The sequence below is a fragment of the Rhincodon typus genome, chromosome 15, assembly GCF_021869965.1.
Source record: "Rhincodon typus isolate 14 chromosome 15, sRhiTyp1.1, whole genome shotgun sequence".
NCBI lineage: Eukaryota > Metazoa > Chordata > Chondrichthyes > Orectolobiformes > Rhincodontidae > Rhincodon > Rhincodon typus.
The window spans coordinates 22,647,240-22,673,174 of NC_063346.1; the positions used below are offsets into that span (position 1 = coordinate 22,647,240).

General features: G+C 39.8%; 1 protein-coding gene across 2 annotated transcripts in view; it reads left to right on the top strand.

Moving 5' to 3' along the window:
* Positions 1–23,456, top strand: part of zfhx3b (zinc finger homeobox 3b) — a 479,371-nt gene extending 455,915 nt beyond the window's left edge. For both annotated transcript variants that reach the window (XM_048605818.1, XM_020527051.2), the window contains 3 exons: positions 7,417–7,537; positions 9,790–15,243; positions 18,686–23,456. In XM_048605818.1, the coding sequence (XP_048461775.1) occupies positions 7,417–7,537; positions 9,790–15,243; positions 18,686–20,214 (7,104 nt within the window). In that variant the 3' untranslated portion in view covers positions 20,215–23,456. The remainder of the gene's footprint in view (positions 1–7,416; positions 7,538–9,789; positions 15,244–18,685) is intronic.
* The last annotated feature ends 2,479 nt before the right edge of the window (positions 23,457–25,935 follow it).

Sequence of the window (25,935 nt, forward strand, 5' to 3'; positions counted from 1 at the left end):
AGTCCAAATCATTTTCTAGAATAAGAATATTGTGTACTGGATGCCAGTTGTCGGAATTGCAGCAGGGATTTGTTTTATTTATAATTTAATTGATCATTAAGTCTAGTAGTGCACATAAACCTGTCAGGAATTGATTTACAGGAACAGGTTCCTATGCTAGGTCGGTCTACCTAGATTGTAATTCAAAAATTACATTGCCTTTATAAAATACTCCAGCCTTTCAATAAAGTTTTGCAGAATTGTTCTGATAAAATTCCTTCAAGTGTTGGAACAATTCTAGACACTTAAAGTGGACTAGGAAGCTCTTCAACCTTTTAAGACGTGTTATGACACACCTCCAGGGTTTGGTGAGACTGGAATCCAGACCTTTTGGCCCAGAGATAGGGACGCTGCTATTGTGCCACAAGACCACTCCTATTAGTCTCTTCAGTATCTTTTGTTTCAACATATGCTTCAATGAATAACTAAAATAAAGTAATCTATAGTACAAATGAGGCAAGCCTGATGTGCAGGTTTCATTACTAAATTGAATTCATACAGATTTACCAATATAAATATCTTCAATGATATAAAGAGTCTGAGTTACTGGTGGGGACCTTTGCCCACTGGGCAGTAACAAGTGGAGAGTTTTGGCTCCCTGGCCATCTATTTTTTGACCACCATTACAGCCCATACAGTCCAAATTGCCAAATTCAGAGGCTGATAAATAAGGTTTGCAGCCAACGCTGCAGACTGTCCATTTCCCCTTTTGAGTGCCTTTTGACTTTTTCATTCAATAGAAGATGTTTTCTTAGTTTTCACTTTGTGATGTAGTTGTTGTTTGCAGACTAGCTCATAATACCGCCACCATTCCTGCTTGTGAAGGCAGTGGTGTACCTTCTTCAGTGACCATTGACATGCATATGGTGAACGTATGACTTGGAGGGGAAACTTGCAGGTCAGAGCATTCACATGTTCATTGCCTTTGGCTACTTGCGGTGGTGGATTTCTACAATTTATGTCAAAACATGAAAGAATGGTCCATACCTCTGCTCCTGATCACTGTATGGTGAAACCTCCTGGTGGGAATGGTAAATGAGGATTGGATCAGTTGTGATCTCCTGCGTGATTAAGTAGCTTGCTGAAATCAATCACCTGGGCTCAAACAGGAGAAATGATCACATTAGTGAGGTAGAACAAGCTGATGATACCCCTGGTTTCACATTGCAACAAGACTAAGCTTCTTCAGGAAGAGGGGAGAAGAGTATCGAATGGAAATGTCCACTGGAGACACAATCCCTTTAAGCATATCATTGAATAATGGATATGGTTGTACATTTTTAGTTCCAATCCCACATGTAAAAGCTTTAAAATAATTTAGTTTCAAACTTCATGCACTTATTCAAGTTACCAATTTCAATTCTTGATCTTAACTTAAATAATGTCTATGGATAAAATAAATAAGCTAATGTCGTGTTTAGCAGATTCATTTTGTCAGGTAGTTTACAGTTTCACAATTTCCTGTCAGAAATACAAGCATAGCAATTTAGATTAGATTATAAAAAAGGTTAATTTGAATTCTTTTTTATTTTGATATCAATGTGTGAAATTCTGCGTTCACCATGAGAAAGGCCAATCAGTCTAGTTGGATGGATCACCTGAACGTATAAAAAGCAAAATTTTGATTACTGCCCCATTTTAAAGTTAAGGGTTAACTTTGGTGTCAACTGTATCATTGGAAATGAAATGAATGTCTCAATACTGTGTGAACAAGTGGACAATATGTTGTAAATAAGATTCCAGTGTGATTTTAGCTAAGTGGATGCATGTCCCCATACAGGGATAAACCCACTGTGGAAACCTTTGTGGATGGGCTTCAAAATCTGGCTGAAGTGACTGGAAGCTGAAAATAAAAGGGTAATCACCTAAGTATTAGGATAATAAGGCCATGAGTCATAGAAACAGAAGCAGGCCATTCAGCCCACTAAGTCTACTCTGTCATTCAGTGAGATCATGGCTGGTCTGATAATTCTCAACTCCACTTTCCTGCCTTTTCCCCATAATTCTTCATTCTCTTAATGATTAAAAATCTGTCTATCTCAGCTTTGAATATACGTAATGACCACGCCTTTACAGCTCTCAGTGGTAAAGAATTCCACAGATTCACTACCCTCTGAGAAAGAAATTTCTCATCTCTGTCTTAAACGTGCAACCCTTATTCTGAGATTGTGCCCTGTGGCCCGAGACTCTTCATCAAGGGGAAACAACCTTTCTGGATCCACTCTGTCAAATCCCTCAAGAATCCTTCATGTTTTAATAAGGATCTCTGTGCCAATGTTGTTAATTTGTTTTCAAGGCAGTTCTGAGCTTGGCCATTGCTTATTTTTAATTTTTTCCCAAAATCGCTTAGATTAAGCACTTACTACTTTTTATGGGGATTATTATTGATTCATTTCTTTTAGTGAATGAAAAATTGAAGGAGGGGAACAGCAACAGCTTCTACAACCAGGTGATAGGAGCTGCTGCTAGTAGTTTTACCCAGGCTACAGGCCAATAAGGCAGTATTTGGCTTCTAGAATTTTCTTAATGACAGTGTAAGAGGATGGTGAGCTTCATAGAATGGTTTCAGCACACAAGACCATGCAGCCCTTGAATCAACACTAGCTTTCTGAGAGAGCATATGTCTGTATGATCTCTGTGTCCATGGGACTGCAGCTTGTCACTCCTACTGATCTCACCAGTTCATACATGTTGACACAGAGTTTCTCAAACTGAAACATCGCCCTTGCTTTACAGATACCCACTGCATGTAATTGCTGTTAACACGTTAAAAATATTGTGCAACGTGATAACTTAGTTCACCAATCACATTTAGTATATCTGTCATCTGTTTTCATAATATTAAAATTATTAGAATTTGCCATTTCAATCTCTGTTGACAAATGGCTGACCGGTCTTTAGATGCTGCTTTGCAAAAGGGTTAATGATGGCAAAACATGCCCTCTGATTAAAATGCAGAGTAGCAAAAGAACTTGATTATTATTTTTCAACAGTTAATTGAATGAAAGTGAAGGCAAGCACTGTACAGCCACATTGCTTTCTCTAAACTTAATCACTGCTTATGATTAAATAGGTTCTGTGTAATAACAGAGTTGATGAATTTTTGTCTGTTCTTGCTGTCATTCACACATGATTGGCTTTCACCTTTCAAGTACAAAAGTCATTTTTTGCATTATGGCAGCTAAAGCTTACATTCTAATACCAATATTGCAATAGAATATCCAAATATTATTTTGCCAACTGATTTTCATTTGCAATAACGCAGTTTGAAAGACCGTTAGTATTCAACGAGTCTTTAAGTGGTTGCTCCTAGAGAGGTTATCTTACTTATCCATTTAGACTAGGAAACTTACCTTCTGCATGTTTACCAATTTATGTAGTTAATGACTTCTGTATTGCAGAATTCTGTATTTTATAACCATGTAAATAAATATTGAATAGGTTTAATTTTGCACAAATGATGCTTCTTTATTGAATTGTAGCTAGGATGTCAGACCTCTTTCTTGACATTAAAAAATCCTTAGAACTGGTAAAATTGCTGATGCAACAGATCCATCCTTCTTTGTCACAATGTCATTTTATATGCTGTTATTAATTTTGATGTGGAGGTGCTGGTGTTGGATTCGGGTGGACGTGGTCAAAAGTCAGATGACACCAGGTTACAGTCCAATAGGTTTATTTGAAAACACTAGCTTTCAGAGCTCTGCTCCTTCCCCAGGTGTAGTGTGGAAGAGGAGGTATACCAACACAGAATTTATAAGCAGAAAAGTAACAACCCTAAAAATGGCTTGCTGACCGCCTCCTGTTGAATCTTTAATCACTTAGAAAGGAGGCACAGGTTTCTAATGATTAAAATGCAAATCCCAGAATTTCTTTCAAGTCTTTGCTCCAAGGTAATTAAAGGTTTCATCAGTGTGTACAAGAGGTGACACCTCAGGTCAGACAATGCATTTTAGGTGTGAGGCCTCGTTTAGAATCTGTCTGTGTTTTAACATGGAGTCAGGGTGGTTTTATATTTTTGAACAAAATAGAATATCTGCAAATGCATAAACATCTTGGATGAAATAATTCACCCCATAGATTTCTCTGCATGTGTGTGTGTGTGTGTGTGTGTGTGTGTGTGTGTGTGTGTGTGTGTGAGAGAGAGAGAGATAGAGAGTATGTGTTCGTATGTGTGTGTGTGTATTTGTGTGTGAGAGAGAGAGAGTGTGTGTGTGAGAGTGTGTGTTCGTGTGTGTGTGCACGCACGCGCGCTTTCGAGTGTGTGTGAGAGTCTGTATGAGTGTGCAAGTGTGTGTGTGTAAGTGTGTTTGTGTGAGAGAGAGAGAGAGAGTGTGTGTGTGTGTGTGGGTGTGTATGAGGGGTATGAGGGTATATAGTGTGATGGGGTCACCTGTAGCACCACATGAACCCAAGATCACAATTGAGGCCGTCCTCATGGGTACAGAACTTGGCTATCAGCCTCTGTTCAGTGATCTTGCGTTGCTGTGTATCTCAAAGTCCACCTTGGAGGACGCTTACCTGAAGATCAGAGGCTGAATGTCCTTGACCACTGAAGTGCTCCCCCACTGGGAAGGAACGCCCCTGTCTGGCGATTGTTGCGTGGTGCTTTTCATCTGGTGTCATAGTGTCTGCATGGTCTCGCCAATATACCACACCTCGGGGCATCCTTGCCTGCAGCGTATGAGATAGACAGCGTTGGCTGACTCACATGAGTATCTGTCCTGCACGTGATGGGTGGTGTTTCCCACGTGCGATGGTAGTATCCACGTCAGTTATCTGACCTGTCTTGCAGAGGTTGCCATGACAGGGTTGTGTGGTGTTGTGGTCGATGTCCTGAAGGCTGGATAGTTTGCAGCGAACAATGGTCTAATTAAGGTTTGGCGATTGTTTGAAGGCAAGAAGTGGAGGCGTAGGGAAGATCATGGCAAGGTGCTCATCGTCATCAGTAAGGTATTGAAGGGGCAAAGACTTGAAAGAAATTCTGGGATTTGCATTTTAATCAATAGAAACCTGTGCCACCTTTCTAACTGATTAAAGATTCAACAGGAGGCAGTCAGCAAGCCGTTTTTAGGGCTGTTATCTTTCTGCTTTTAAGTTCTGTGTCGGTACACCTCCTCTTCGACACTACACCTGAGGAAGGGGCAGAGCTCCGAAAGCTAGTGCTTTCAAATAAACCTCTGATTTTTGACTTTATTAATTTAGTTAATGATATCTGACTGAAAGAAATCAATACACAGTCAACCTGAGGAATTCAGATTTGCTGAGCAGATATGTGGATCACATTGCCAATAATTAGAATCCCTTTCCTCCCACTGTGTCATCATCATGTGAGAATGAAGGGTATTGTCTCTGAAAGAAGTTGTTAAATACCCCGTGCTGTGGATTCTAACTCTCAAGTTTGCCACATATTTCGCCAGTTGATAATGAGTCTTTGTTTTGTTCTGTTGGTTATTTACGAACTTCACTGGAGCACAATGCTAGTATATTGGTAAACATAACATATCTCTGTTGACTTACTTGTGGAGTAGCTATGCTATGAAGATTAATTGTTTACTGTCAATATATTTAAAAAAGACTTACATTTATATAGTGCCTTCCGTGATCACAGGACATCAGAAAATGTTTTACAGCCAGTGAAGAATTAACTTCAAAGTGAAATCAGTGTTGTAATGTAAGAAAATTATAAGGTGTAATGGTAGGACAAAATAAACTAAGTATGGCTTTTCAGAAGTAGCTGTTGGCTCATTATCAATTGAAGGAAGATAGCCATACTTCAGCAACCACCACCAATTTCTGACTATAGCCAATCTACTATAAATACCCAATGAGATGACCCTGAAGGCTGTAGTTAACTGCATCTAACTTGGAAGCACAATTTCCAGAAGTGACGGAAATGTGACAATTAGAATTATCAGAGCACGTCAGCATTTGCCTATTTATGGAAGAGACAGTGGAGGAAAACGGGATATCAAAGTGCAACAAAATTTGCTGTTTACAAAGCAGTGATAACACCAACAGCCCCCATATGTGAGACATGACTGTGTACTGCAGGCATGCTAAGAAGTTGGTTAGGCTCCACCTGAGATGCATTTACAACATTGTGGACATCATATAGGAGGACAAAGTGTCCAAGCTAGGCAGAAATGTCTGGAATTAAAGCACTTGTAATGAGAGTCCAGCTCAGGTGGAATGGAGATGTAGTATGTATGATTGATGATAATCACTAAGGTAGTCATGTATTCATAACTTGGACACAGTCAGTAAGATAGGCTGAGGTAGTAAGTTCGAATACACCTTGAAGATGAACCTCAGGTAATGAGGCATGTCCACCACAGACTGGGAGAAAAACATACACAAAACTATCAGGCAATAATGGACACAAGTTAGAAAGCCAAATTCTTCTTTGCTTGCACTATGGAAAGTCATGCAAGTCTGCAGATGGGCTCTACAGCCACAGTAGAATAACTCTGAATGCAAGAAACTTTCAATTACAAAGGGAAACTGATGACAATTTTATGCACAAGAGTGATTCCTCAACCATAACAATTTTATTTTTAAAACTTAAATGGATACCAGATGCCACCATATAGGACATCACTTAGTTGAAACGATGATAAAACAACATTTGTGTGAAGCCAAGCCTGAATTATAATGTTCTGCAATCTAAGAAGGAAGGGAAGGTCTTGTTTGATGGGGCTGGAGGAGGCGGGTGGACATGGGGTAAAGAAGATGGAAGGATATTGAATGATATTAGAAAGTGGATGGGTATGTAGGATATCACATTAAAAGTTTAGAAGTAACAAAGGAAAAATATTCAGAAGGCAAGATCCAGAACATTGAGGGAAAAGCTACTGAGAATTCTCAGTCTGCAAAGCAAATAAAAGAACCTAACTGAACAATGAGAAATTTTTTACTGCCATTAAGGGAAGACGAAATTGAAAATGATTAATGTATTTATCTTAACAGAATAGTAAAGTCAGAGGAAAGTTGGGTCTAATTTGTTTTCTGTTAAGCTCTCCTGTTCATAAGATATCTATAATAATATGTTATATTTTAGAAGGATTGATTTTAACAGCAGTCTTTCCGAAGTCAGGTAGGCACTCTTACCGAGTCTTTCTTAATTAGCTACAACATGAGACTTCGAATAGATGATAAAAACATTGTCAGTAATCAGAATATGAATTTTAGAAAAACATAACTAATGAGGTCTGGTGGAGATCTTTGCTGTGTTGTTCAGCTCTTTGTGTCTCCATAGAAACTTGTATTCTTGGCACATTGTTTTTGAAACAATGTTACTGAGCTAACAATGTACTGCTGAAGCCTGATTGAGCAAATTAGGCCTTTCTTCCTAATGATTAAAGTTATTCTATATAGGTGACCACACCAGAGATGATGATGCCAACCACCATGTTTCTTCCTACAACTGTTCCAGAGAGAGAAAGCCATGCAGTGACTGCAACAAGCTCCAATACAGAGGACTCCACAAAACTACAAGGTATGTTGGATGATAGCAGCTACATGGGAACCTGCTCCCTTACAAATTGCATTGTTGGGTACATATCATTCTGTAGCTTGTACTGTCATTGTTTCCACACAAATCAAGCTACAGAATGGAATGACTGTACATTGTCAGAAAAAAAGATAAAATGCTGTAAATTGAATTAATTGTTTATTATTAACGTTTAATGGCTCTACATTAACCATTGCTCATTTGCCTGCAGCAAGTAAGTATCAGATCATTATCAGCCAAGCTGTGTCTATCACTTGCACAATAGGCAATATTACAAGCAAATAACCCAAAATTGATAATTATTCTACACTTAATTTCCTGACATCCTGGTTTAGATCAGTTTCTAAAACAATCGCAAGTTAACAAGGAGCAAATCTCAGTGTTTCTTTTCACTTTCACCTTGGGACACTGGTAGGTTGCTACGTAGCAATAGAAATTGCTGAAGAAACTCAGCAGGTCCAGCAGCATGTGTGGGAGAGAGAAACAAAGTTATGTTTTGAGTCTGATCTGACTATTCCCAGAACCCAGCTCTAAACAAGAGTCATTTCAGATTTGAAATGTTAATTGTTTCTCTCCACAGATGCCGTTAGAACTGCTGAATCACTGCAGCACTTTGTATTTCACATCTCCAGCATCTGCAGTACTTTACTTTTATTTTGTATCGCTCGTACCCTGACAAATGCTCTACTCTTGGATTCCTCTGAGGCAACATTGCAAAATGAAAATGTCCAGATTTTAGATGGAACATTGCTGTGTAGAATGTGTTATTAGCCAAATAAACCAAATATTGATTATGTGTCCCAAACCTTTATTCAGAGTAGAGGAAAATTATGCAGGATGTGTGATGGGTATCTGCTCCTATATTGCTCTCATAACACTACAGCCCAAAAGTTAAAATTAGCCCCACAGTAACAAAGTCATGAGTGTTTCATGTGAGTTAGTTTGCCCTGTTTTAGATCTTGTGCATCCAAAAAGTGAGGCTTGTTCTTGCCACTGCCAGTTATTTAAGGATTTGAGGGCAAATGAGTCAACAGACATCTTGTTCCACTGGTCAATATTGTGAAAGTTAATGTAGAGCCTTATGTCTGTTTATCAGTGTGAACCCCATAATCTGTACTTTCATTAAGGTCAGATTGTGTCCTCAAAGCTTCCTGTAAGCCTCAGTATTCCAGTATCTTTGAATTTCAACATTACCTGAATCTTACAGTTCAGTTCAGTAGTTTTGTTCTGACACCTTCATTCTAGGAAAGGTACATTCATTTTATAAGGTGCCCACTTAACTCTTCCACTGTAGAATATGCCATTTTTTTAAATTTCTGCAGCTCCTGTTGCACAAAAATGGCATTTAGTTTATTTTATTGTAATTGAATTCAGACTGCAGGAAGTGAATCTCAATAGGAGTACAAAATGAAATAATCAGCCAGCAATTCCGAATTTGAACATTGAAGTATTTTGTAGAATTAGTTGTACTTATTGGAATTTTATCCCCTAATGTGGGAAATGAAACAGTTATTTCTTTGAATTTATTAGAATGAGGGCTGCCTGATTTGTGTTCATCCAGGCTTGTTATTCCATCAGAATCTACCTTTGGCAAATGTCAGATTATGGAGTCACCACTGTTTTAAAAATGTTCTTCCTGATGGCTATTGATTCAGACTGTTTAAAAACGTGGCAGTTTCTCATTAGCAATTAATATTATTATTTGCACCTAATACTCTATCAAATACATCATTGCCAACGCCAAAAGCCAAATTGTGCTTCAAAACTGGTTGTACATCTATTTCACTATTTTCCAGCACAGTGGCAAACTAAAATGAATTTTAAAGTACTATAAATAGTTTTGTAATGAAATGTATAATACTGAAGTCCAGAATATTGATAATACGGGTGTATACAAAGCTGAAATGCAAAATAACAGAAACATCACTACCTCACAACTATTGGTTCTAGTTATTTGTTAAGGCCAAGAAAAGCAGACGCTAGTAAATTGTATCAATTTGATCTGTTTCTAAAATCATTCAATTCAAATTACTAGAAAACATTTAAGGTGCTTAAATAAATGGTAACTTATTGTATCTTGGTATTCAGAGGTACATTGCACAAATGGTATTGTAAATCTAAACTTTTAGTTAATATGACAATTACAAGTCTTGTATTCAGTAAAAGCAAATTAGAAGTGGGACTTATAAGAATTTACACTACCCACTGATAGTTCTCATTAAATTTGTTTTCATTAGAAACATCAGATCCACCAGAAAAGAGCAATGTACCTTCGGAAAATACAGAGCGTAGCATGGAACCAAAGTCTTCTATTGACCAGAATTTAGTGAAGGATGATGCTGGGTTCCTGTGTTGGAAGAAAGGATGTAACCAGTTGTTTAAGACTTCCACTGCACTTCAGGCTCATTTCAATGAGATTCACGCAAAAAGGCCCCAACTACCTGTATCAGATCGTCATGTCTACAAATACCGCTGTAATCAGTGTAGCCTAGCCTTCAAGACCATTGAGAAACTGCAACTGCACTCTCAGTATCATGTAATTAGAGCTGCCACTATGTGCAGTTTGTGCCAGCGCAGCTTCCGTACCTTTCAAGCCTTGAAAAAGCACCTCGAGACAAGCCATCTGGAACTGAGTGAAAGTGACATCCAGCAACTTTATAGTGGACTTGCAATCAATGGTGATGTTATGGCCCTGGGTGATGCATCTCTGAGTGAAGATCAAGCTCTTGGGGCAGATGAAGATAAAGATGAGGAAAGTGATTCAGATGAGAAGCAGAGCCCTGTTGGAAGTGACTCTGGATCTATTCAAGAAGATTCTGGCTCTGAGCCAAAACGGGCCCTGCCATTTAGGAAAGGCCCTAATTTCACAATGGAAAAATTCTTGGATCCCTCTCGTCCCTATAAGTGCACAGTCTGTAAGGAGTCATTTACACAAAAGAACATCTTGCTTGTCCATTATAATTCTGTGTCTCACCTGCACAAGCTGAAAAGGGCCCTTCAGGAATCTGCTACTGGTCAATCTGAACCAACAAGCAGCCCAGATAACAAACCTTTCAAGTGTAACACGTGTAATGTGGCCTACAGCCAAAGCTCAACCCTAGAGATCCATATGAGATCAGTGTTACACCAGACCAAAGCACGAGCAGCAAAGTTAGAAGCTGCTAGTAGCAGTGGAGGTGCTGGTGGCACCATTAGTAGCAGTAATACTACTATAGGATTGTCAACATCTAGTCCAAGCCCAAGTGGCAATAGCAATGGTAATGCTGATGTTAGTGTAAGTGGCAGTGGATGTGGAGTTACATATAGTGCTACCTCTAGCTTGGGTTTAATGAGTGGAAGCCAGATCATTGCTGATTCCATTGGAACATCTACAATTAGCAACACTGTTGCAACCAGCATTGCCACGTCATTAGAACAGAAAGACGCCAGCAAGAGAAAAATAGTTGATATGATCACTTCTCGACAACCACAGCAGCAGCAGCAGGTGCAAACATTGGCCCAAGTTCAAGCTCAAGCCCAGGCCCAGGCCCAGGCTCAGGCTCAAGTCCAGGCTCAGTTACAACAAGAACTTCAGCAAGCCGCTCTCTTCCAGCCCCAGCTCTTCAATCCAGCTTTACTCCCCCATTTCCCCATGACCACTGAGGCTCTACTGCAACTTCAGCAGCAGCAACTATTATTCCCATTCTATATTCCTGGAACAGAGTTTCAGCTGAACCCAGAAATCAACATACCAGCGAGTAGTGCTACGTTAACAATACCAGGGACAAATACTTCACTTGAAGATGTGAAACCCCACAGTCAAAACCTGCAGCACCAAATGATTCAGCAGCAAGGGCAGCAGGCTTCTCTAACACAGCAACACACCAATTTGCTCCAACAAAGCCAACAGCTGGACAAGAAGCCAAAAGCAGTTCTAAAAGACAAAGACAAGGATGGGCAGAAAGACAAAGAAAATTATGAGAAATCTGATGAAGGGTTGATGTCGAAGGAAGTTTCCATGGAGGCACATAAATCCAAAGAAAGGAAAGACCAAACAGCATATAGTGGTAGTGAATCTTCTCTGCTCCCCCCTCGAATTCCCTCCGATGCTCGAGGAAATGCCACCAAAGCCTTGCTCGAAAATTTTGGGTTTGAACTTGTCATTCAGTACAATGAAAACAAACAAAAAGTTCAGAAAAAAAGTAAAAATGGCTTGAGTGATAATCTGGATAAATTGGAGTGTGACACATGTGGCAAATTATTTTCTAATATATTAATCCTGAAGAGCCATCAAGAGCATGTGCATCAGCAGTTTTTGCCATTCGAGGAGCTTGAGCAGTTTGCCAAACAGTACAGAGACAACTATGATAAACTGTATCCCCTGAGGCCACAAACACCAGAGCCCCCTCCTCCACCCCCACCTCCTCCTCCGCCACCACCTCCACCCCCTCCCCCTGCACCACCTCAACCATCTCCTGCTCAGAATCTTACATCTACTGCGCCACCTCACACACCACCTGCTATTTCAACTTCACAAGCCTCTGTCTCAATTTCGCAACTCTCTATGCCAATGGACTTGCCTATTTTTTCACCTCTTCTGATGCAGTCAATGCCTTTACAGTCTTTACCACCACAAATACCCTCCCAGCTAACACCGGTGGACCCGAAACCTGCAGACTTGGCTCAGCTTTATCAGCAGCAGCTTAACCCAAATCTACTTCAGCAACAGCAAAATAAACGGCCACGGACACGCATCACTGATGAACAGCTCAAAATTCTCAGAGGTTACTTTGATATAAATAATTCACCAAATGAAGACCAAATCAAAGAAATGTCTGACAAGTCAGGGTTGCCACAGAAGGTAATAAAGCACTGGTTCCGAAATACGTTGTTTAAAGAACGACAGCGCAACAAGGACTCCCCATACAATTTCAACAATCCTCCTGTTACATCACTTGAAGACCTTAAGGCAGATTCGAAGCCTCCATCTCCAGAACCTGCAAGGGCTGAGTATTACAGAAGCAATCGATCGACCAGGACAAGATTTACTGACTATCAGCTGCGTGTCTTGCAGGATTTCTTTGATGCGAACGCTTATCCAAAAGATGACGAATTTGAGCAGCTTTCCAATTTGCTGAACCTTCCAACCCGTGTGATTGTTGTTTGGTTTCAAAATGCACGACAGAAGGCACGCAAGAACTATGAGAATCAAGGTGAAGGGAAGGAGGGTGAACGCCGGGAGCTGTCAAATGATCGTTACATTCGCACAAGTAATTTGAATTACCAATGTAAGAAATGCAGTTTGGTATTTCAGCGTATTTTTGACCTCATTAAACACCAAAAAAAACTGTGCTATAAAGATGAAGAGGATGATGGTCAATATGACAGTCAGACAGAGGACTCCATGGATGCATCTGAGATGTCAGGGCCGTCTGCTTCATCCTGCAGCACTCCTATGACCTCAGCTGTCTGTGGTTCATCTTCAGCAGCGACAGCAAGTGTAACTTCTGGAAATATGCCTCGCACCTCAACCGAGAAAGAGGAAGGACCCTGTAACCCAGAGTTATCTGATGAGAAGCCAAAGCAGCCTGACTCTCCTGATACACAGCAGCAGCATTCACAAGAGAAGCTGTTACAACCAAAACCTGAGGCACAGCAGCAGCAGCAACCAGATCAGAAAGCGCAGGTAACACAGCAGAAGGCTCCTCAGCTCTCGTCACCTCCGCAATCACAGCAGCAGTGCTCTGTACCCCAAGCTGTCCCTAGCCCATCTCAGCTTCCTCATGTTTCTTTAAATCCGCTTCACACTTCAACACCACAACAGCTTGGAAGCCTACCTCCGCAGGTGATTCATTACCAGTGTGATCAGTGCAAACTGGCATTTCCCACCTTTGACCTTTGGCAGGAGCATCAACAGCTTCATTTTCTATCTGCGCAAAATCAATTTGTACATCCTCAGTTCTTAGATCGCCCAATAGACATGCCCTTCATGCTTTTTGACCCTACTAACCCTCTGCTAGCCAGTCAGATACTTTCTGGAACTCTACCTCAGATCCCAGCAAGCTCTGCTTCTTCACCTTCTACACCAAATTCAGCTATGAACACACTAAAAAGAAAACTGGAAGAAAAAGCAAGTGTTAGTCCCGGAGATAACGATAGTGGAAACAATGGCGATGAACCTCAACGAGATAAGCGTTTAAGGACAACTATCACACCGGAGCAATTGGAAATCCTCTATCAGAAGTATCTACTTGATTCAAACCCAACCCGGAAAATGTTGGACCACATTGCACATGAAGTTGGCCTCAAAAAACGTGTGGTTCAAGTTTGGTTCCAGAATACCCGTGCTAGGGAGAGAAAAGGTCAGTTTAGGGCTGTTGGTCCTGCACAAGCTCACAGACGCTGTCCGTTCTGCAGAGCCCTTTTTAAAGCTAAGACAGCACTAGAAGCCCACATCCGATCACGCCACTGGCATGAAGCTAAACGTGCTGGGTACAGCCTAATCATGTCCTCTGCTTTGTCAACTGATACTGACGGAGGAAATCTATTAAAGGTAGATTCAACGGATTGCTCCAGTTTTGCCCAGCTTTCATCAATAAATAGTGACAGTCAGTCTGCTACTCTTTCACCGGTGAACAAAAGTGGAGAATTCTCACCCAAAGCTCTTCTTAGTCCATCATCTATCAAAGTGGAGGGACTTGAAGACTTTGATGGTCCTACAATTTCTTCAGTGAACTTGGGATTTGACCAAACTAGGCTTGATAATGACGATTGTTCCTCAGTCAACACAGCTATCACTGACACTACAACCGGAGATGAGGCGAATGCAGACAATGACAGTGCAACAGGAATATTAGCTGACTCAAAACCAATCCCTTATCAAGCAGAGGGTCTTCAGAAGATGGTGCAATCAACAATGCAAGATAATGAAGACAGGATATCATCTGGCTTAGTCAGTCCATCACCTAGCTATTACGCTAAGGAGATGGAAAATGATTGTACTATTGATCACAGTGAAACATCAAGCCTCGCTGATCCCTCTTCACCTTGCCCTGGTGGAAGCAATACATTGTCAAGGCACGTAGACAATGAACGCCCAGGCCAAAAACGCTTCCGTACTCAGATGACGAATCTCCAACTAAAGCTGCTGAAATCCTGCTTTAATGATTATCGAACACCAACCATGTTGGAATGTGAGGTTTTGGGAAATGAAATAGGGTTGCCAAAACGAGTTGTTCAAGTTTGGTTCCAGAATGCTAGGGCTAAGGAGAAGAAATCTAAGCTGAACATGGCAAAACATTTTGGTATCAATCAGACTACTTATGAAGGACCCAAATCAGAGTGCACTTTGTGTGGCATCAAGTATAGTGCCCGGCTATCTGTGCGAGACCATATCTTCTCTCAGCAACATATCTCCAAAGTGAAGGAGACCATTGGAAGTCAGCTAGATAAAGAAGTTGAATACATTGATCCAGCTACAGTCCGTCGGCTCATGGCACAACAAGAACTAGACCGTATTAAGAAAGCTAATGAGGTTCTTGGTTTAACATCACAACAGCAAACACTTCAGCAGCAAGGCTTGTTTGATAATCCACCAGTACAAGCTCTTAATCTTCCTACTGCCTACCCAACATTGCCAGGGATTTCACCTGTATTACTGCCAGGTGTGGGCAGTCCTTCATCTTTACCTGGTTTTACTTCATCTAACACAGGTGGGTAGCATTACTGGTTTAAGTTTGCATTACATGGATTTTTTTGGTAGATTTCAATCTGATATTTGCCTACCATACAAATTTAACTTGTATCACTGAAGTCAAATCTAGCCCAACAGATAGGATGAAGGTGTTCTGTCTCTGAAGACTGCTACCAACAAGATTAATACAGATTGCAGAAGATGTAATTACAAGGCAATAAACTGATACAAGTTTGATTCTTTTTTGCAATCTTGCTCTAGAAGGCACCAAGAATAGAGTATGGAGAATGCTGGGAGATAATCTTCCGAAGTTGGGGTTAAGGTGTTCTGTTTGGGCAACCAAACCTGACCTGCAGTGCTTTATCCAGCCTATGCAAAATGGAAAGTGTCCCTTCCATGCATGTTACCCTTTCACTTTTACCACGCAAATACACAATAAAACAGAACCATAAAACAATTTGGTTACCATCCTGAAAAGGAAACCTCATTGATTGAAAAATCTCTCCAGCACATAAGTTGATAGTAACTGACTTGCTGACAGGGTTTTGTGACATCAGCAATTAATCTAGCCCATATATTATTTTATGATGTGGTGAATCAGGTACAGATTTAACATAGATTCATATTTATTAATTTAATAATAGCAGGATACTTGACATTCTTTGTACAGGATCATGTCTGCAGGATCTACATTTTTAAAACATATCAACAACATTAAAAATATCAGGTTAAATGGAACAGGCTGTAAAGAAGAAAGTGTTTTGGTATAATGTTACTCACATTTTTTCTGTTAATAGAATCAAATTTTATTATTACACTAAATAACATTTTAACAAAATATTGCATTAATAAGTCATAATCCGTTCTGCTTTTCATTGGTCCTTTAAAGTAAGTGGAGTTTGTTGCTGTTTCAGTTACAGCACTGTATACGCTTCAGTTATACAGATTCTGAAATAAGAGTGAGATATTTTTAAAGTCAGAAATAGATCTTTAGAGTATATCCTGCAAAAGACTTCCTTTATGTTATTAGTGTCCCCTCAATGCCTGATATTGTATGAAGGAAACAGAAACAAACTTATCAGTATCTTACTTGAAAGAAGAGAAAAGTACAAGAAATTAAGGTTCAAAAACCTTATGCCAAATACAGCAGAATGAGATTAATACCAGTACTTCAAAAGATAGATTTAAATCTTATTTTAGGTGTAGCCAGAGACATTAATTTGATAATTAATTCTGAGTATACTACAGGGATTTCATCACACTGCTGTGTTCATAAAAATATCATAGATGTTCAGGAGTATAAATTGGAACAATAGAATACCTAAGCCTCTTACTAAACAGTATGGAACTGAATTAGCAGATTGTGTTAAAATCTTCACATTCTATAACATGCCATTTTTGCCATGATACCCACATGAAACCAATCTTTTTTTGAGATCCAGCTACAGGCTTCCTTCCCAACAAAACCAAATTGGACCTTTTGTTTTCACAAATTGCATTTAAGTGGATTTTATTGCTCATGAGGCTTGCATAGATGTCGATTTTAGTCCACTATGTTGCTAAGTTACATTCCTAATGTCCACTGATCTATAACAGGCACAGTTTTTTCCACCATCAATGAGATGTGAATACATATTCCACATATCTTAGCAGGTTTCATTTTGCATATCCTGATCCACATTTTTATCTACTTGTCACTTGCTTGGAAAACTCTAGTGTTTAACCCAGCAAAATATCCAAAATTAGTAGTTCATCAGTGATCTAAATTATTCTGTTACCCTTGAAAATAATTTCAAAAATGTGAAATAAGATATGGTAATTGTTTAAAATTAGGGCTCAAATTTATTATTTTGCTCCTATTTTTATCTCTAAATGGGGGAACTGGGGTGATGTTCCACATTGATATTGCAGGTTATCTAATGCTTTACACGTGATGCTGCATAGCATTCCCCATAAAAACAAACATCGCAGCTCAGTTGGATCTAGTTCTTACCTGTGACCTGCAGCAGTCACTAGACAGTGAAAGGTGGTGTCACTATAGTCCTGCCAGATCGGAAGGCTGCTGCCTTACTTTAGAGAGAGAGAGAGAGAGAGATGACCGCTGACTTCAGGGTCACCACATCTCAGGCAAGGAGAGAGCTTGAGAAGGAGAGGTTCAGCCGGTGCTGAACCCATGTTGTTGGCATCACATGCCAGACATCCAGCCAACTGAGCTCACCAAGGACCTTCAGGAGCAGACCTCTGGCTTGAGAAAATGTCATCATATGGCCTGGATGGGATCCCAAGTCAGTTCCTTTAGTTTGCTTGCTCCAGTATTCCCTAACCTGTACATTAACAATTAAAAGTACATTAAACATGTTCAAATGGTGATTATAAACAGAACTATGAAAGTTATGTTTCAAACAGCTTTGTCATGTTAATTTGAGTTTATTAGTCATGATAATATGTCCAGTTACTTCAAAGTACTGAACACTGTGTTCAGTAAAGCTCCCTCCCTGCCACTTTCTTCACAGTGGACTATTGATACCAATAAGGACCCGGGCACAAACTAGATATTTTAGATGGGCTTGAGTTTATATTGGTGATTTTTTTTCCCCTTTATTCTAATATGGAACATGGGCATCTTTGGCAAGGACAGCAATTGTTGCCAATTCCTAATTGCCCTTGAACTGAGAGGCTTGCTGGGCCATTTCAGAGTACTGTTAAAATTTAGCCAACTGCTAAGGATCAGGAGTGACATGTAAGCCAGACTGGGTAAGGACAGCAGGTTTCCTTTCCTCCAGGACATTAGTGAATCAGCGAGGTTTTTAAAACAATTAAAGATATTGTCATTACTTAGACTAACTTTATACTCTAGAGTTACCAATTGAATTTAAATTGTGGGATTCGATCCCATAGCCCCAGATGATTAGCCTAGGCTAGTGACATTCCCATTGTGTGACTGTCTCACCTCATTTAGAGGGCAGTTGAAAATGTGCTGCATGCATGCCACCACCTCATTGCTTCAAGCCCTCAGAACAGCTCACTAGTGTGTATTTAAATCAGATAATGACGCATTGCACATCAGTAGCAAGAATGGGAATAAAACAATATTTCAAAAAAGTAGAAAAACAATGGATAATGATGAAATATGCTGTGCAAGGTGAATCAAAATAAATTACTATGTAAATTTTAAAGGCAATAATGCCGACAAAAAACCTAGCCAACAGAAATTTGTTGGGTAGCTTTGTGCATCTTTCTAGTTGTCTTGTCTGTTGCTGGTGGCCCCAAACTTAACTCATAAAAATGAAAGATCAACTTGCATTTGTAAAATTCTTGTCTTACTGAAAGACATACAACACAAAAAAAGTGCAAACTATTCTGCAATATATGAAAGGATAAACAAACCCTTTTTTTAATATTCATTAGCTCTTTTGTGGATCTGTTGGTGGTTTATGTTTCTTCTTTCTATTTATTTTTAGCTTTAACTTCTCCTAAACCTAACCTTTTGGGCATTCCTGGTTCAACTGTACCCTCCCCTGGCCTTCCAACTACTGGACTGCCAAGCAAGCAACCTCCTTCATTGACATCGCAGGCCCCAACACAGGCTACCACAACAATCCCACGTCCAGCATCGGCTACCCAGCAACAGCAACCCGAGCAACGTAAAAGCAAAGAAAATGAGAGGGCAAAAGAAAAGGAAAAAGATAAAACGGATCCTATGCCCACGGCAAACAAGGAGAAAAACGACAACAGTGCTGGCACATCTGTACCTCTTCCAGGCATGGAGTATGTGGTCGATCCAGCCCAGCTTCAGGCTCTGCAAACTGCACTGTCCTCTGATCCAACAGCCCTGCTCACCAGCCAGTTTCTGCCCTACTTTGTGCCAGGCTTTTCTCCGTACTACGCCCCACAAATTCCCGGAGCCCTTCAAGGAGGATACCTCCAACCAATGTACGGGATGGAGGGTCTCTTCCCCTACAACCCAGCGTTATCCCAAGCTCTAATGGGGCTGTCACCAGGTTCTTTGCTGCAGCAATATCAGCAGTATCAGCAAAGTCTACAAGATGCCCTCCAGCAGCAACAGAGGCAGTTGCAGCAACAGCAACAGCAACAACAGCTGCAACAACAACAATTACAGCAACAGCTACAGCAACAACAGCCAAAGCAGCAGTCTAAACCAAGCCAAGTCCCCGGCCCACAACTAACAGCTTCCCCAGATAAAGAATCCGCCAAAGAATCTCCTAAAACAGAAGAGCAAGCCAGTGCTCCCAGAGAAACATCCCTTTCCAAACCAGAAGAACGGCAACAAACAGAAAGCAAAAGTACGGACTCGCTTGACCTGTTCATTGTTCCAAAGGTGCAGTACAAGTTGGTCTGTCGCAAGTGTCAGATGGTCTTCACTGATGAAGAGACAGCCATGAGCCACCTGCAGTCAATATGTTTCTTTGGTCAGTCTGTGATAAATCTGCAAGAGACGGTGCTTCGTGTCCCCACCAGCACCTACCACTGCCTGGCCTGTGATACTACACTGAGCGGGGATGAAGCTCTAAGTCAACATCTCGAGTCAACCTTGCACAAACACAGAACAATCAAACGAGCAGCAAGATACGCCAAAGAGCACGCTAGTTTATTACCTCACTCAGCCTGCTTCCCCGATCCTAACACCGCATCTACCTCGCAGTCTGCCACTCACTCTAACGACAGCCCCTCCTCCAGCCTGTCCCCCCATGCCTCCATAAAATCTTGGCCTAACATTCTTTCCCGAGCCTCAGTCAGGAAGCCCTCTTCTTTACCTTCTCTCTCCTCATCTTCAACAGTTACCTCAAGTTCATGCAGCACCTCAGGGGTTCAGACCTCTATACCAACAGACGGCTATTCAGATGAGTCTGACAGTGAGCTCAGCCAGAAGTCAGATGGCCTGGATTGTCCGCTGGAGGGTCCAAATGACCCCAGCTGCCGCAGAGACAGTAGTCTGACTAGTGTAGGAATGGACACCTTCAGATTGTAAGCTTGAAGATGGACAATATGATTAATAAAGAAAAACAAACCAATTTCAAAAAAGACTAACTGCAATTCCAAAGCTTCTAACCAAAAAAATAAAATCTTTCAGGATTGTTGTCTCATATTGATATGCTGGCAACATCTAAACCTGTTACACTGGTTGCTAGAAGGTACTATGGTTAGCTGAGCAATGACAGAAACCAGAAAGCAATGAACTGCCTCAATTTAATTACAGTGGTCTTTGAACCTGAAACCCTTTATTTCCCCAGTGCAAACATGCCCTAAGTTGATAGCACAGCAGATGTCAGCATGTACCTTATGGGATGACAATCCACCATTTACAGTTTAGATTTCTTGCTATATAAGCATTCGGATACCAATGGCTAGCTAAAATGTAATGTCTTGTATTCTCAGGTCAATAGCTCACACCTTGTTCTGTTTTCAGAATCATATTTTGCTTTTGTTTGTTTGTTTATCCTGTTTTTTATTTTTTTTGTTCCAGAAGAAGATTTTTTTTTCAAATGGGCAGAAAGTATTCAAAAGAGTTAAAATATTAAACACATCTTACTGGGGATTTACAAAGAATAGCTCTTCTGCTGTATAATCTGAGGGATAATTAAGCACTCCCATTGCCACCAAAACACAAGAGTGTTGAGGACTTGTAGCTGAGATAACAACGAATTTAAAAGAAAACTAACTTTCTGTATTTATGATAGATATGAACATTTTGGTGTTGAGTAGTTTGTTGCATTGGAAATGACCTAAACAGTATGGTAGATTGAAAACCTTTGTGTACATTAGCTTTTGTATTGTCCAACAGAAAGCTCTTCATTTTGATGTTGTCTTGTTCATTCCTATAGGGTAGATTGAATCAAGTTACTGGTCTATGCTTTTCTGTCGTATTCCTTCCTTTCCCACCTTCCCCTTCCAACCTTGAAACCTTCCTTAATGCTCACCTTCCTCTTTGAAGGTGGTTTGCTCTAGTTTTATAGAAGGAGGAAAAAAAAGTAAATTTAAAAGATTTTTTGTGGATAGGGTCCTTTTCAATTTTTTTGTGAACCTTTAAGGAACATAATGATTATTTACCTGTGTCTGTAACCTTTGTGCACTTACCTCTCTGCTTTTGTAGATGCTATGGAAATTTTTCCTATGAAGCAGACATTTGTTTTTTTGTGTAGTGTGGCAGCAGTCTGGTCTTTATTTTGGGGGGGGGGGGGGGAGGGAGGAGATTAATTATTATTTTTTCTTTGTCATAAGAGAAAAAATTCTCGCGCTTTAACAAAATCCAAAGACATACACTTTCACCATTGGTGCATAAAGATGAAAAGAGGCATCTTTATACTTGAGAATTTGTTCTTCTGATTTAATAAAAATTTAACAAAAAAGGAATGGTAATATCCAGGCCACTGCCATTGCTTCTTCTGTGAGCAAAGTAGTGGCTTAAGACAAACAAAAATACCAAAAAAAAACTTTTTACTTAAAGGTTTGTCCTTGTATTGTGGAATAAGTGCAGTGGTGGTTAGAAGACACTGCTACTACCAAGAATATCAGATAGTGATCTTTTAAGAAAATGTCTTTGTTATTTGGGCACTTGTGTTATGTACATCTCTGTAGTCACATTTAATGTCAAAAAATTCATTAGCATTAAAAAGGTCTGAACTCTTTTTTAAAAAAAGTCTTTTTTTTGCTGCAAATGTTGTAGTCCCACAATAGATGCTTGCTTATACCTTGCTTTTTGCTAAGCTTTACTGGAAACCAATAAATCAGTTTTAGCCCTTGCTTTTTTGATATTCCTTTTTTCATCTTTCTGTTGCAAATGGAACGTTTTTAGACTGTGAATACACCTTTCCATGGTTCAGTTTGGCTGATGCTTTTACTAATGTCAAAAGCCAACCAAAATTTGCAGAACTCCAGTTCATTCCAAACTATCAACTTGGAGTTTGTTGCAGGGACTGATTTTTGTTTTGTTTTTGTTTTGAAGTAGTCAATAAGCTGTTGTACATATTCATAATCAGGCTTGTGCACAGTGCAAAAATGATTTTTTTGTAATAATTACATGCAGATAGTTTAACTTCAGTTTCAGAGGTGACAGAAATTTAAATTACATTTAAAAGTAGGCCTATTTTACATAAAGATATCTGATGACGTTCAGAAGTGGAAAATTCAAATTCTTTTCTAAATGAGGTTAAGAAAAAAATAGCTCCCACAAGATGAAAAATTTTATTCCAAGGTTGTACAGTTTTTGTTTTTGTTTTGTTTTTTGATGTGATTCTATGAAATATATTCGGCATTTAACTGTTAATTTGTATGTTAGTATGTTTCTGTATCATATATAATTTTCCTCATATTAACTGTTAACATTTTAACACTAGCATTATATTTTAAATACTGATTTGTTTTATGTTTTTTATCTTTATATACTATGACATGGCCTCTTAAGGTGCAATTTTCTGGTTTGTATTTTCTTGGAACTCTGACCTTTGTTTCCAAAGTCTGTTCAGTAGCACTTGTACTCTACCATTTACAAAGACTAATAATTGTGTGGGTCAGGCTACCCCAAGTTTTACAGTTAAACGTAGCAAGACGTACAGGTGAAAAGTGGACAAGACATATTTGCATCTAAAGGCATCACCAGTACTGAAACACGGAGCTGGAAAAAAGCACTGAGCAGTTTTTTGAATAAAAAATATTTAACTATATATGAATGTGGCCAAAGCTTTAAGCAATGAGAATGGTGCCACATTAAAAGTGTCCATTTTTTGTGGCATGGGGAAAAAGAATAAGACAAGAGAAGCATTAACACAAGTCAGCATACTTGATGTATCTAAGTTCTTGGACAATAAAGAAGATTATTGTCATTCTTGTGGAGAAACTGCCCACTGTGAACAGCATTGACTTTTACATCTTGGGCAACTTTGGAAACATTACCCTGAGGTGAAAGAGGTATCTCCAGCCTTGCAATGTACAAAAAAGAGCAAGTTAAACCAAAAATGATGTTCTTGATGTTTTTTCTATAATGTAGTCTTGTTAGTTTTTTTGTTACTGTAACAATAATGAAAAAATTTCAACTGTACCAAAATCATGGAAACTAACGACCACGTGGATTTCGAACTTTAAAAAATTTTGTCACAAACCTTGTTGTCATAGTTAAGTTGATTGTAGATGGTAATTGAATATACTCCTTTGAAAATACTTCATCAAGTATGTTTCTTGCTCATTGTGATACATTAAAAAAAACCAGTATGAGCAAAGCTTTGTGTTTAGTTATGTTATTCACTCATTTAAGAAATGATCCTTTCTCCTATTCAAACTAAAATCTTAAGATATTCAGTCTCACCATTATATTCCAGTACAAGTGGTTATCGTTGCCATTTCCGTGCAGGTGGACAGTGGGAAGTTAACAATCCACTCTGCCTGTTTGCAGAAAAGTCTGAAGAATAAAGGTTTATACACATGTGAGTATGTATGAGTTGACCATGCCATATTAGTGTGCGCTGCATCTTTCAATTTGGGTTGAAATTTTCCTGCTCTATGTGCAGTTGGTACTCAGTGGCAGCAGTATTTCAATCTCCCCTTTGAGGCAGACATGCTGCTGGTCCCATCTTTCCCTTCACAATTAAGTCAGCTGTATCACATGGCACACTTAAGATTGGTGTGTTGCAGAAGCTCCGCTCTAAATTGCAAGCTGTTTTCCTTATAGGTGAAAAGTTAGGTGCACAGATCAACTCTTGCCCTTTACATTCACAGTTACCCAGACGACACAAGTACTAGATGAGCTACTCAGCATCTGATATTACAAGCCCAGTTGCCCACCTGTTTTGACCGTATGGTGATCATTAAGGTATTGTAGCGAATGTCAGCTCCAATCTTTGCAAGTCAAAAATATGCAGAAATATTTTAATTTTTACCAGTGGGCACCAAATCCAACCTCTTTTGTCATACTAATAATCCTTTGATCTCCATGTGGTAGTAATATGTTGCAATACAACATGTGTTTACCATGTGGAGATCATTATCAGCTTAAGAATTGAAGCCAGGGCAAATAAGACTGAATAAGCTGCTCACCCTGGTGCCTAGTGACACAAGTTACTGGCAAGATGGGTGAACCAACAGATTTGTGTGAGTAAATCAACTAAGAAATATTAATTCTTGTGCCTGCTCTGTGGAGAACTTTTCCATCATAGATTGAACAAGGCTCATTTGCAGCCAATGACTTTCTGTATCAAAAATGTGTCAGGATCATAGTAATGTTTTTGTGTACTTTTACAAAAAAAGTTTCTAGTTAATCAAGATGCAAATTCTCAAAATTGGTGTCTGACACTTTTTTTTCACTTCCAGTTAGTAGTGCACACAGTCAAAATGTAAAGAGAGACTTTTTAAGATGACAATGATTGGTATTAGACTGAGACCAGGATCTGTAGATGGGTCACTGGACTGGAAACGTTAACTCTACTCTCTCTCTCCACAGATGCCTCCAGACCTCTGTTTTTGTTTCTGTAGTTTGTTTGTGTAGAATGGGTTGTGCAGCTGGCTAACGAGAACTATAGCTCAGTGCAAATCGCATTGAAACTAACAGCCAGGTTGTGCTGCGGGTGTCTCCGAGCGAATTAAATGCTAATGTCGGGAAAGCACGGGCAACTGGATTCTGAGCACTGAAGAGATTCAACAACGAGTTTCTGAAGTTCCCAGGCTGTCCAATTGAGCGCAGTTTCACAATCGGTTGTATAGATCTTCTGTGTTTTGGTGCAAAACCCAGCGCAGTGTGTGAGTTGAGGACATGCCCCGTTCAATTGTAGTGCGCTGTCAGATCGCCAGTCTGACTCCCCGATTATGTTGCATATTTAAAATCATTTTCTATCAAAAGAAGCTACCATGATGGCAACTTATCAAAAATGAAAGCGGTTCCGTTTCGCAGCTTTTTTGTGTGTGTAAGTCCGGACTGCGCTTTTTTATTATATAACGGGTCTTCCAAATTTCAAATTAACTTTGACCACTTTCGTTGAGCGTCTCTTTTTATTGGCAGAATTGCAACATAACAAAAAAGAATCGACACGAGTGCACGGTTTTTACGAGACGGGAAGAGGAGGCGGGAGTTCGATTCGCATCAAAATAAAAGAACAGCGAAGACGTCAGTGAGACACATTCAAATAGGGAGAGGAATCTTTCATTTCCATTTTTATTGGCAGCTCTCAGAATGGGGGGGGGGGGGGGGGGAAGACAAAAAAAAAAAATCAGATGTCTCTGCTACCATTTTAAAGGCCGTTTGCCGTTCTTACCATCAAATGGCAGGTCAGAGCTGGTAATGTGAGGCCCCCTCGTTCCCCACCTCACTTACTGCTCTAGTAGAAGTGAAAGATGAAGAGGTTGGAAACAGCTATTCAAACAGATGACAGGAAGGTGTCAAGGTAGGTTGCCCAGCGTCAGCCAAAGGAGGTGTCCACACACCCCAACCTGAGAAGGATTGTGCCCAGGATGTGTTTGCAATGCTGGAGCTGGACTTTTAAGGTAGGACACCCAACTGGCATCTCCTGTCTGCTGTGCTTGTGCACCTGGCACTCACCTTACCCTGTTTTCCCTCACTCCTTCAATTAAAATATCACATTTAGTAGAAACAAAAAAAGAAATCAGCAACAAGGCAAAATTGTGGAGAAACACAATAATGTTTCAGATTGATTATCTTTCATCAGAACCTGAAGGGGTACAGATATGCACCCTGACATGAGTACCT